Source organism: Pongo pygmaeus, chromosome 7 (assembly GCF_028885625.2).
Source record: "Pongo pygmaeus isolate AG05252 chromosome 7, NHGRI_mPonPyg2-v2.0_pri, whole genome shotgun sequence".
NCBI classification, from domain to species: domain Eukaryota; kingdom Metazoa; phylum Chordata; class Mammalia; order Primates; family Hominidae; genus Pongo; species Pongo pygmaeus.
The window spans coordinates 100,473,821-100,486,886 of record NC_072380.2 but is presented as its reverse complement, the minus strand read 5'-3'; the positions used below and the strand labels follow the sequence as shown (position 1 = coordinate 100,486,886).

Sequence of the window (13,066 nt, the reverse complement as noted above, 5' to 3'; positions counted from 1 at the left end):
AAGAAAAAAATTAAGAATGACTGATATTGATTATGAGGAAAAAGAAGAATGCTGTATTTTTTATTTAAACAGCAGTGTGATCTCAGAGTCTGGACATTTGGCTGAGGTCAGAGTTAAATGGTGTGTCATAGGTGCATAGATTGTATTTAAGTGATTAATTTTAGAGAAGATAACCAAGGTTGCTGGTCAGCTGTAGATACTAGCAACCTTGAGACTACAGTAAGAAAGTGCTGTGAAAGAATAAAGTGAGAAGAAAGGGTGTCTGGCAAAGAAGGTTTCAGTGGTTTTTTAAACTGTAAAACTGAAATGGCCATAAGTGAAATATTCTAGGATAGAAATAAGAATATTAATTAGGCTGGGCAAATTGGACCATGCAAGGCTGTTTTGCACTGGTAATTAGAGAAGCTCTTAGAAGTAGGAGTTAGTGTTATACCCAGAACATATGCAGCCACAGCTCAGTGCCCTTTCATGGTGCAAAACGGGGTGTTTTGTTTGCATAAAAACTGAACATTCTTGGTTATTGTAGGTATGTTTTCAGACAGTCTGCCTTCTCATTTTTTGAATATGAACAGGGTCTCCTAGGCTTTCCAGCATACAGACAGGCAGCTGGGTCTCCTCTCTCTAAAAGGCAGTCTAAATTAACAGAGCCAAGCTTGGTGTCAGTCAGGTCTCTATTTGAATACTGATTCCTCCTTTTACTATTGATGTGTCCTTGAGCAAGTTACCTATTTTTTCTGGGGTTTTATTTCATCATTACAGAGGTTATAGTGCTGAATATGAGAACTTATTATAAGGATTAAAGATAATGCATGTAAATTGCCTGGTACATAATGGGCAGTAAAGGCATGCTAGCAGTTGTTCTTATGGAGACCTGCTGGGAGTGGAACTGGAAGTTCATTGTGACCGAAGAACAAATTCTGTGGAGGAAAGCAACAATGGAATAGTTTGAGACAAAATCATACATGGCTTGGAAGGCATTCTAAGAAATTGTTTCTGTAGGATATGGGCAGCTTCAGTAGTGCATGATGGAAAAGGAAAAGCTTGAGAATTGTCATAGTCAGAATAGAATCTAATATCTAGATATTGATAAACTGCTTTCTCACCTTTTCAGGAGAGTGAGTGTGGCACATCGGAGAGAATTCAAGGAAATAGCTTCTTTTTTAGAAATAAAGTAGTTTCTGTCAGCTTTATGATCTCTACAATTTTTATTGTACATCTTAATTTTTAAAACATGTACCCTGTTTTACTTATAATTATATTCATGAACTAAATCACTAAAATTATATATATTGTAGAACATTATAATAGAAATATTAAGGTGAACTAAAGATGTGTTTTAAAATAATTTTTATTTTTTATTTATGAATTATATTTACATTGTTTTGCTCTTATTAGAAATGTTATTAATCATTTTTTTGAGAGTTCTTTGACTGACTCTTCCTTATTCTTCTTTAAAATGCTGATTTAACACTTTGAAATACAGCAATTTCAAGATCAGTTTATTTATAATCTTTATCTTAAAAATAGTCATAGCCAAAAATGACACCACACAGGATCCTGGAGAAGTTGCATCATTAGCTGGTTATAAATCATGAGCCTTATTTTGTAATGCTATCCCTCAATTCTGTAAAGGCTTTTGGTAAAATTCAGCAGGTAAAAATTACCATTTTCTCTGATGTCTATCAGTTCATTCTAAAAACCAATCAAAAGGTGTTGCATTTTTATATTTTTAACAAATGGGCTTAAAACCCTCTGCAACTGTTCTTTTGGCAGATTATTTTACAAATGGAAAATTCTGTTGCTGGGATTTTAAAGTAGGGAATTATGACAGTTGGAATAGGTCATGAATTTCTATCTTTTTGAGTGTAATGTCATGTGATGATAGAAACATTTCCAAACATCTGTCTTTAAAAATAGTTGGCATGGCATATCTTTCCTTGAAAAACAATTTCTTTTCTCTTGCATTGCAAAAACATCACTTTTATCTTGATGGTACAGATTAAAAGATTTTTGTTTCTCATATCCCAAAATAGCTATTGAATAGCACACTATTTGCAGCTACTTGTCTTCACAGAAAAGGACAGCACTTTTGTCTTTTTGTAAAAGAAAATACATAACTCATTTAAGTTTGACAACTTTTAAGTACCTTGCTATGAAATAACCAGCAAACATCTATATAGCACAAAATATTTTCTTAGTCACTCCCCATCATATTTGAAAGTATTATAAAATTTCTTTTCTGTAAGATGATATAATTCATAAATCCATTTAACCTGGCACAGAAAAACAGCTATATGTTATATTGTGCTGGAATCATCCTAACTGTTGAGATGACAATGTGAAACTCTTTGCACTGTGGAACTCCAGCTCCTCCTTTAGGACATCTGGTGGTGATGAATGTATAAAGTTTGGTTAATCTGTATATTAAGTAAAAGTCAGATTTATTTCTTCTTAGGTTAGGTTTAATCTACAGTTATGCTCATGCATGCATGTGTGGATGTGCGCATTTTATTAAATGTTCTGGTATTGGTTGGGCGCAGTAGCTCATGCCTGTAATCCTAGCACTTTGGGAAGACGAGGTGGGTGGATCACGAGGTCAAGAGATCGAGACCATCCTGGCCAACATGTTGAAACTCGTCTCTACTAAAAATACAAAAAAATTACTGGCCGTGGTGGCAGGCACCTATAGTCCCAGCTACTTGGGAGACTGAGGCAGGAGGATCCCTTGAACCCGGGTGACGGAGGTTGCAGTGAGCCGAGATTACACCACTGCACTTCAGCCTAGTGACAGAGCGAGACTCCGTCTCAAAAAAAAAAAAAAGTTCTGGTATTTTGTACCTTCATCTCAGTGGGACGTTTTGCACCCCCCACTTTGCAAGTTTAATTGAGATTAATTTCTTTTTTGTATTTTTGATGTCAATGAAACTGAATCTGCTCCCAGTAAATAAAGGCGAGTTGAGTCTGTGACTCACATGACAGACTCAAGTAAGTGCTTTTAGAACATTCACCTGATGCATTGTTCAGCATTTCTCTTCACTTGGCTAGTGTGAAAAGACACAGATTTGAGGGGGATTTTACTGTTTTGAGTTTTTCGGTAATTGTGATATAAAGCAGAATCATGTCAATGATTATTACAGGTAGTTAGTTTTTTTGTAATTATTTCTGTCTACTTCAGAAACATAGGGGTCGTGGTATCATGTACATGCTTTATTATTGTTTATCATTGGTTGTGTTTTGCTTTTATTTTGGTCTTGTTTTGTCACCATTTATGTGTGTGTGTGTATGTGCACGTACACTATAAATCTTTCTTTAAAAAATCTAAACAACTTAGAAGAAAAAAAAACAGTAAAATCTGAGCAGATGGCATATCATAGTCTTCTGCAACTTTCCAGCATGATGACTAGCACATAATGGAATTTCAAGTAAGGGCACTGCTCTCTTTTTAACACTGGGTCTCAGCCATTACTGTTTAAGTGGTTTTGCTCCCACAGCTACTAAGTACGAAGTGTAACTCACTTTATGCAGATTGGAAAACCTCTCCACAGCATTGACACCGTAAGTAATTGGCTTCTATCATAAATGAGTTTCCTGTTAAGGTGTAAAATATGATCATGACGGATCACAACTTTTAGTATAACTCAGCTGTTTTCTTTTCTTCCTGTCCAAATGACAGTTTCCTCTTAATTGATAAGATGTTTAGTGGAGTAACTTTTGGTTGTTCCACTATTTCCTTTCCATTTCAAGAAGCCATTAAAGAGATGGTAAAATTCTAAGTGAATTGAATTCTATTTGTGCAATTTCATACACTAATCCATTCATGCTGGGGATAGGATGGTGATTTAGAGCCCATTTAGATTTTCGAATGAAGAAAAAGGCTAATTTTTGCCTTGTGAACTTATCCTATGAATCTTCAATTTGACCAATTCTGAATGATTACTCCAACATGAGTTTAATTTTTTGGCTAATAGGTAGTTAAAATTCACATTTATAGCCATTTTTTAGATGAGAAAATGTAGGCCACAAATCCTGCCACTTTTTATAACCAGTAAATATATGGTAAGTCCTTAAGCTGTTACTGCCTTTGCTGATGATGCCACAAAATAGAGGGGCCATCACCTTTTAGTTGTTAGTTAATTTTACTTTGTAACAAAATTTAGCCAGTGCATTTATAATCTCATACTGAAAAATGGAAATTAATGTTTTATAACATTGAGAAGTTATCTGTTAAAATGCATTCTTTCAGTTGAATTTCATCTGAGAAAGTCAGTTAATTTTATCAGAATATATTTTAAACATCATAGATTTAAACATTTTGTTAGTATGTTAAAATTTGAGGTGAAGTCAGTAATTTAAAAAAATTGTTTCCCAAAATAATAAAAATGTTTATATAATCAAGTAAATGGAAGAGATTCTTACTAAATAAATGCTATAAAATAAATTTATCACCTTTGCACTTTTCTTTTCATATGAGTACCATACTTTGGATCATATAATCACAGGGTACAAGGAACTTGCATTTGCCATGCCACATTAGATGGAAATTAACTATACTTGAAATAACCTGAAATAACTAATTCAGTCACAAATAGGCATTGTGGACTGGCAAAGTGATTTTTCAGATTAAATAAAATCCTAACACAGCCTTCCTTATATTCCCCTTCAATTATTTCTATAATTTCTAAAATGTATCTCTTCTAGCCCTAATATATTCAGTAGTTTAATCACCTATTCACTTATTCCATTTTTTTTTTGGTGGGGGAAAGGATGTCTGCAATTAATCAGAGTCATTATTTCAAGATGTTTTCTCTATATGTTATGTCCTATCAGTGGGAAAGTTTAAAAATTGTTCTCGCATTTGTGTTTCATCCAAGCAAATGAATAACAGTATCTAGCTTTATATTAAGACGTTGATAAACTTACTAGCTTCAAGGCTAGAGGGAATTTTATTTCTCTAGGTTGTAGTATTGGCCTAAAGGAATAAATAAGGATACATATTTTTAAAAGTTACTGCTTAGATTTGCTCTTAGTGATGAGAACTTCTACTGTCTCCATTTTTTATATAATCATTTTTCAGGATACTGCTTAATATATGTGGGTGAATAACTGAGTCAATTAACATAGGTTTTCACAGTATGGGCACATGAAATATTAGTGACAAAGTCATTTTTGTCACTAATATTTATGAATTAATGAATTCATTAATGAATTTTGCTGAAATTTTTTTTGCCTGTCCTTATTTATACTATAATCTAGTAAAGGCAATATCTGTTGGCACAACATTTAATATGTAAGCATTTACCTTTTATTGCTCGATATATCGTCTTGCTCTGCAGAGAACAACAATCTTCTGGTTGTTCCTCCAAGTGAATAATCACTAAGTGCTGGAAATTGGTTTTGTCTACCTGGTAGCAAGATGTTTGAATGAGTTAGTAAAACAGGAATGTAATTCAAGGTGAGATTTTATTGCTTCATTTGAGGTTGGTTGTTCTAGAGATAATGAGATGGGGTAAGTCCCAGATAGTAAAGAGTCAAGGTTTGCCTTAAAGAAACTTGTTTGTCCCTTGATATTTTTTCAGTGTTCTCAAAAGCGCTTCTCAATCCTGTGAGCACAAAATGAAGAAAACATAACAAAAATCAGTTTGCCAAATGTATCACACCTTCCTTATTTGCTTTTGGATTTGGGGAGTTTTCAAGCACACTGATTCCTTACCCCATGTTGTTTGTCTTGCCTGACAGCTATGACTAGTTCAACCTCACCTATTTTTAATCTTGCCCTATCCCAAAGACAAATCTTAAGTTGAACAGGAACGATTTTAAGAACTCAGGGTAGTTGGTAAGCATAAAATAATAGTGTGACTTACTGAGCAAGAATTATGCTGAGGGCTTTGTATATTCTCGGTTAATCCTAACATCACCCCTACAAATTGTATATCATTCATCCAAGTGCACACAAGAATGGATAATTCTTTAACTATTCATAATGTGCATTTGAGAACATTGAAAAGACATTAAGGCGTAACCAGTCTCAAGAGACAAATTTAGTATTTGCAATAATCCAGGAGGTGAAGTATTTTAAGACAATGATGAAAACAGGGATATACTTCAAATAAAAACATATGAGGATGGAAGGGTATGGTATAATCTGTGATATATATGTATATGTGTTTACAGATACACATACATACTCACATATATATTTATATCTCAAAATTTATTTTTAAGAACAGTGAAAAAGATGCAAAGCCTACATGCCAAATCATTAACCTTGGATAGCAGAATACTAGGGTAAGGGGAAAGATATGTTTTCAAGTATTACTTAATAGATTTAATTGTTTATCAAAAAAGATATTATAAGTTTGTAATTTGGAATAAAGGTTTGCTTCGTAGGTGACAAATCAACCTTGATTAGCCAGGAAACAAACCTTGATCATAAAATGGTAGAACTCATAGCTTTCCCAATATTTTAGAATTAAAAATAATGATCTACTCTTCAGTCATTCAGAAAGAACTCCCTTTCATAAGTGACAGTGTAAAAGAAAACTTGAAGAAAAATCTCAATTCATTTTTTACATTATTTTAAAACATTTGTTTGAAAGGCTAGTGCATAAATCAAATATGTATTTTTATTCTGTTCATTATGCACTTAACATTTACATATTTTATAATTCCTCTATCTGTACATAAGTCATAGGGTTTAATGTTAATGGTTTTCTCTTTGCTTTCCTCATAAATGTAATTGCCTGTAGCTTAGCACCCATGAGTAACCTAGCAACAAGTCAGCTCTCTAGCAAGTAAGAAATGAATGCAAACAAAGTGTTATGGAAAAAGCATTCAGTTTAAGAATATTGGTGCATGTATGTTATTAAAAATCAAGACACAACATTCTAAATTTGAGAAATTACGTAACAATAGGTATTGACTTTCATATTGAATAATATTGCCTGCTTCCTTCATTCAGAAAAAAGTGGAGTCTACTTCAGACTGCACCACTGCTAACTAGGAAACTGAATATTCATATTTTCCCTGGCAGTCTATTCATTACAGATTAGATGAGAAGAATGTCTTGGCATGCTTTTACTATATGGTACATGAGTTTACTAGATTAAGTTTCACTAATACACCTTCCTGACAGTGATTCATTGCTCATTTCTTAAATAGTTTTAGAATAAATGTTGAGGTTTTTTTTTATTTTCAAGGGGATGTGCTTATGGTACTGTTCTTTTGAGGTGGTCAGTTTTTGGAAATACCATGAAAAATTCCACTTTGTGTTTCACATTTTAAGACTTTGATACATTTAATATTAGTTTCTTTTGGTGAAATTTAACTTCTATATTTGCTGGTTATTTTCACTGGGAAAATATGTCTCCTGTTTTAGAAGTTGAAGTTCATAAAGGAAGAATATGTTATTTGGGAAAAACTGCAATTTCATAGGATGATCATTTATGTGATAAATAGACTGAGGTAGGAAGGGTAACACATGCTGGCAAATACCGTTCACTAAATAGCAAGGCTTCTATTTTTATGCCAGGGACAGAATTACTTGGCCCTTATCAATTTGAGAAGTAGTTCACTAAACTCCAAGAAATCTTAGAGCCCTATAGAAGATTGAGGTAAAGGACAGCAGGATGGGATGTGGCCTGAACATATGATTGTGCATTTAAAATGAATGCATAGCGTTGTAAAACTAGAAAGCATCTGCTCCCTGGTGGAGATATATGTTTCTTTCCAAATGCACTGCGTTTGTATTAACTTTTAAAATTTAACCTTAAATGACTCCGAATTTTTGCTCCAATCACAATTAGAATGTGAATTCAACTATGACTTCTTTCTCTGTCCTCCCAGAGCCCCCTTCACCAGGGAAGGTGGGGGATAAAAATCATGAGACCCTTAAAGAGAGGTCTAAACACTCTTAAGATGATAGTTGGATTTCTTCTATAGGTGAAAAACTTGGTTACTTGTGTGATTTAGATTAAAATGAGTCACCATAAATAAATGAAGAAAGAATATTCTTTACATGGTAAAATCATCAAAAGATACCTAGCTACTATTGGATAGAATGGTTTTATGGAATTTACACCCAAAATGTCATAGAGTAACGCGGTTTATCTGTAAAGATGCTACACGTCATAGCTGGAGTCACTGGTCAATTTCAGGAAGATGGCTTTTTTAATGTGGTATATGCACATTGACTGCCCTTTGCAACATAAACGTCTCAATGGAGTCATACTGTTGAAAAAGCATCCTTCATTTTGGGAGGTTGAGGTTCTAGAGGACAGGGATAATCTTACTTAAGTTTTTATCCAGTATTTGGTATAGTACGTTATACATTATAAGCTTGCAACAAATAATCTTTTTTTTCAATTAGCATTAGAAGGTATGTCAGAAAGATCCATAACAGTCACTGCAATTATATTAAAATAACCTAACCTACATAATATATATTACAAAAAGATCAAACACTGAAAATACTGTATGCCCTTGTGGAGAAAATGTTCAAAACTCTATTATAGATATACATTAATTACCAGAAAATTATTGTTAAATTGTAAAATTGATCTAAAAGAAACTGTACTTGTTATTGCAGGTTTGGTTACAAAAGTACGGCTACCTTCCACCGACTGACCCCAGAATGTCAGTGCTGCGCTCTGCAGAGACCATGCAGTCTGCCCTAGCTGCCATGCAGCAGTTCTATGGCATTAACATGACAGGAAAAGTGGACAGAAACACAATTGAGTAAGTAATGGCTCCCAACCTCCTTTCTTTTTGGTCCTTGAGCCAAACTAAGTAGTCTGGAAAACTTTATATGAACTCCACAAACCAGAAATGGAGTAATTTGTCTCATAAACTTTCTTTGGAATTACATAACCTAATTTAACCCCACTCCTCCAATATTTCATAAGATATTTAAGGCCCAATGTCAGGTTTGCTTACCTGATTTTAGCAACATAGTTTCAAAGTAGTAAAGAAAATATGAATGAAATGTTGAGGTAGGTGTACAGTTGAAGCTACTACAAAAAGAGTGACCATGAGCAACAGAGGTGGGTTGTGTGACTGATGAGAATATATTGTACACATTGCTTCCCAAATCTCTGTTCACTGGTATCATATTAGGAGCTTGAAATTGGCCAAATGGAAATATCTACACCCTGGAAACTAGGAAACAACACAAATTAGGGCTCTTATTTTGGGTAGGAGGGGCAGCGTCAGAGAGCCAGTTAACAAAGTTTACTAACTCCCCACTGCTGACAGTTCTAAATCAAAGAAAGGTTTCACTGGAAAGTTACTTCTTTCAATTTCTTGTGATCAAAGGGCTTCTTATTTTTTAATAATTTTGCTTTTTAGTGATTGGTTCATCAATCATTCATTTATTTATTCAGCTCTTTATTGGGTGCTTTATCTGTGAAAGATAAAGCATGTACAGATTCAGAAGGCATAATCTCTTCATCAAAGAAGCTTAATTCTTATCTTCTGCATAGATAGACGTAGTCACAAATGGTATTACCACAGGTACACAGTAAGTTTCGTAAGATTATGAAACAGCATTACTTTTCTGGACACCAAAGGAAGAAGTGATTAATTTTTTTCAGTAGAGGGAAAAATCATTTGTGTTTTTAGAATCCCTGATACTCACAAAGTTTACATATTTTTTGTTACTTAGTTTGATCATGGTACATCAACCCTCCACAATAGGAAAGACAAGCATGCATTTTTCTCTCTGCTTTCTCAAATAGAGGAACTAAATGTCAAAGGCTAAGTGAACTACAGAGTAGTTGCAGAACCTGTCTTTTGACATTTGATCTGGGGAACTTGCCCTGCTATACACCTTGAGAAAAGACATACTGTTTTTCTTTTTAAACTTTAAATACCTGGATTATCTAGACTTAGACATACTTAATTATTCTGACATATCAAACTAATTTAATACATAATTTCAAAATTTTGCCATCTAAGTTTGCAACATGATGTTAGTCATAATTTTTCTATTTCATCAACACAGGAAAACCTTTATAAAAAATAAAAGCTTTGAGATTAAACTTCAAAGCAGTTTGGAAACATAAATACATTACCTCTCCTAGTACTTTTGAGAGATGCATAAATATTAACTTTGATCTACGTCTTGGAAAACAGAATCAAGAATAAAAAGAATGTGTTCTGCCACAATTAGAACCTTGTTCTAAATATTGGGAATAGAGTTTTGATATTCTGGACCTGCTGCCCTCTAATCACTGCAATTCTCTCTGAATGCTATAATATCATTTTAAGGCATAATATGCCCCTTGCCTTAAATAAATATAGTTTTAAGTTAACAAGCAAAAGCCTCCAGCAAATCCTGTGTTTTGCTGCCACGTATAGTGGCAAATTCCATTTAAATTTTACTCCTCATCACAGCATTTTACAAAGTGCTGTGGACAGCGTTCTTGTTCTTAATGGAGAGCTGTTAGCTTCTGATTCACTTTCTTGGAAAATATGACGCAATTCATAAAAATACAAATAAATTGAGGACTTGGGAAACAAATTAGTTCACATTGTTTGAAGGTCCAACTTGACTAGTGCCAGAATAATAAGGAAGTATGTAATACTTATTACTAGTTGTTAAATTTAAGAAAGTGGAGTCCTAGGAAATGTACGTTTCCACAAGTTTTGTGAGCTCCTGTTGGTCATTAGAAGGACTTGGGATGGAAACGTTTGTTTTCTGAAAGTGGCTGGAGGAAGGTTTTTGTGAGCAGGTAATGGAAGAGTAATGTGCACAGGATTTATTTGGGCCCTTCATATGGAAAGGGGTCTGAACAGTTTGCTGTTCTCTGGCAGGAGGATGTAAAAAATGTGGAGGAGTAGAGAAGGACACGGGCCTTTTTTGGGGCACAGAGTGGCTCAGATTCCAGACCAGTAAAAATGATGGTGTCAGTGCATGGGAGTTAAAGTAGCATTTCTGTGATAGGGCATTATAGAGAAAAGATCAACTATATAGGCAGCGCATAATTTAAAATCAAAGGGACTTTTTTCCTTGTTTGTTTTGGTTTGGAGCTGTTTTGTTTTTGTTTTTATTTGAACAAAGCCATGTTCTAATTCAGGTTTGGATTTTTCTTGGTGTCTTTTTAGGAATTGGTAGTGCATCTTTCTCTTCAGAGTATTACCCCTGGCAGTTATTTCTAGGTGAAACAACTAAAGCCTTGTTAACTCCTCCTCATCTTCCCTTCCTAGCCTGCCATGCCTCCTCTGCTCCCTGTGTCTGCTTGGAGACTTCATTCTCATTGTCACTTGAACTAGAAACCCGGTGGCTTCATTTGCTTCCTGCCTATTTTTTTCTGCTGTCGCATCTCTACTGTTAAGGTGTTATTGATCAAGGTACTCAGCTGAAATAGTGTACTATTTTTGGAAGTATAATCCCCATCATCATGATATTAAAGGTATCATCTGTGCTTTTGTAATCTTGAATGTGTGGTAACAATCCATGCTGAAATCACACTCTGTTATATTATGGTCAAATTATAAGGTATGAATTTTTATCTGACACTTATTACATAAAATATGGACTATAGTTATAGATCCAAATTATTCCTCAGTATTAATATAATGTCTTAACCATTTTCAATGCTATGAACTCTTATCTAATTTTAGACTTTTGTCAAGATCAATTGTTTTTATATTAAATAATTATATCCTTTTTTGGCAGATAGACATGTGATGCATTGAACCTGTAATTATTGGGTAATTAAAAGTAATGATGACAATTGCAGTAATCCCTATATTGTGTTGAAGAAATTAACCATTTTCAAGCAATAAATTAAGGTATTACCTTAAATGTCATATAATATTGCTTTAATATTAATTAACAATGGTATTAGAGATCATAATAAATACTTATCCCCTCCCACAGAATGAGTTCATCAGTGATTCTTTTAAATTATAGATGCATAGCTAATTTTTGGAAGCAAGCTCCCCTAAATTCCTTAATGAATGGAGCAATCTATATTATACATAAAATGTATATATTTAGCAAGGAAACAAAAAAATAGCAAGGCAATAAAGAAAATGAGTCTGATATGTTTTATAATTTTAATAGTAATTTTTTCATATTAGTTTATCTTTTATATGTGCACAGTGGCATGCACTCAAGTGTGCTTGGTGAAGTATTTCTTTTTTAAATTATTTTTAATTATTATGGATATATAATAGTCCTATATATTTACAGGGTACTTATGTTTTGATACAGGCATACAGTACATAATGATCAAATCAGGGTAGTTGGGGTATCTATCACCTCAAGTATTTGCCATTTATTTGTGTTAAGATAATTCCAATTTTACTCTTTTAGTTAAATATGCAATAAATTGTTTTTAACTGTAGTCACCCTAGTGCGCTATTTACTACTATCTCTTATTCATTGTATCTAACTACATTTTGTACCCATTAGCCACCCCTTCTCTTTATCCCCACCTCTCTCCTATCCTTCCCAGCCTCTGGTAACCATAATTCTAGATAATTCTAGTCTCTGTCTCCATGAAGTTCTTTGTTTTTTGTTTTGTTTTGTTTTGTATTTTAGCTCCCACATATGTGAGAACATTCAATGCAATATTTGTCTTTTTGTGCCTGACCTATTTCACTTAACATAATGTCTTCCAATTCTATCCATGTTGCTGCAAATTACAGGATTTTATTTTTTATAGCTGAATAATATTCCATTGTGTATAAATACCACATTTTCTTTATCCATTCACACATTGACAGACATTTCAGATGATTCCATATCTTAGCTGTTGTGAATAGTGCTGCAGTAAACAAGGGAGTGTAGATATCTTTTCAATATACTGATACCCTTTCCTTTGGATATATGCCCAGCAGTGGGATTGTTAGATCATATGGTAGTTCTATTTTTAGTTTTTTGAGGAACCGCCATACTCTTCTCCATAGTGATTATCCTAATTTATATTTCCATCAGTAGTGTATAAGGATTTCTGTTTCTTCAGATGCTCCCCAGCATTCATTATGGCCTGTCTTTTCGATAAAAGTTTGTTTAACTGGGGTAGGACGATATCTCATTGTACAGAAATTTAACTTAATTAAA

At 33.7% G+C, this 13,066-nt stretch overlaps 1 protein-coding gene across 2 annotated transcripts in view; it reads left to right on the top strand.

The window, feature by feature from the left end:
- Positions 1-13,066, top strand: part of MMP16 (matrix metallopeptidase 16) — a 285,421-nt gene that overhangs the window by 121,497 nt on the left and 150,858 nt on the right. For both annotated transcript variants that reach the window (XM_063668955.1, XM_063668956.1), the window contains exon 2: positions 8,585-8,733. In XM_063668955.1, coding sequence (XP_063525025.1) covers positions 8,585-8,733 — 149 coding nt within the window. The remainder of the gene's footprint in view (positions 1-8,584; positions 8,734-13,066) is intronic.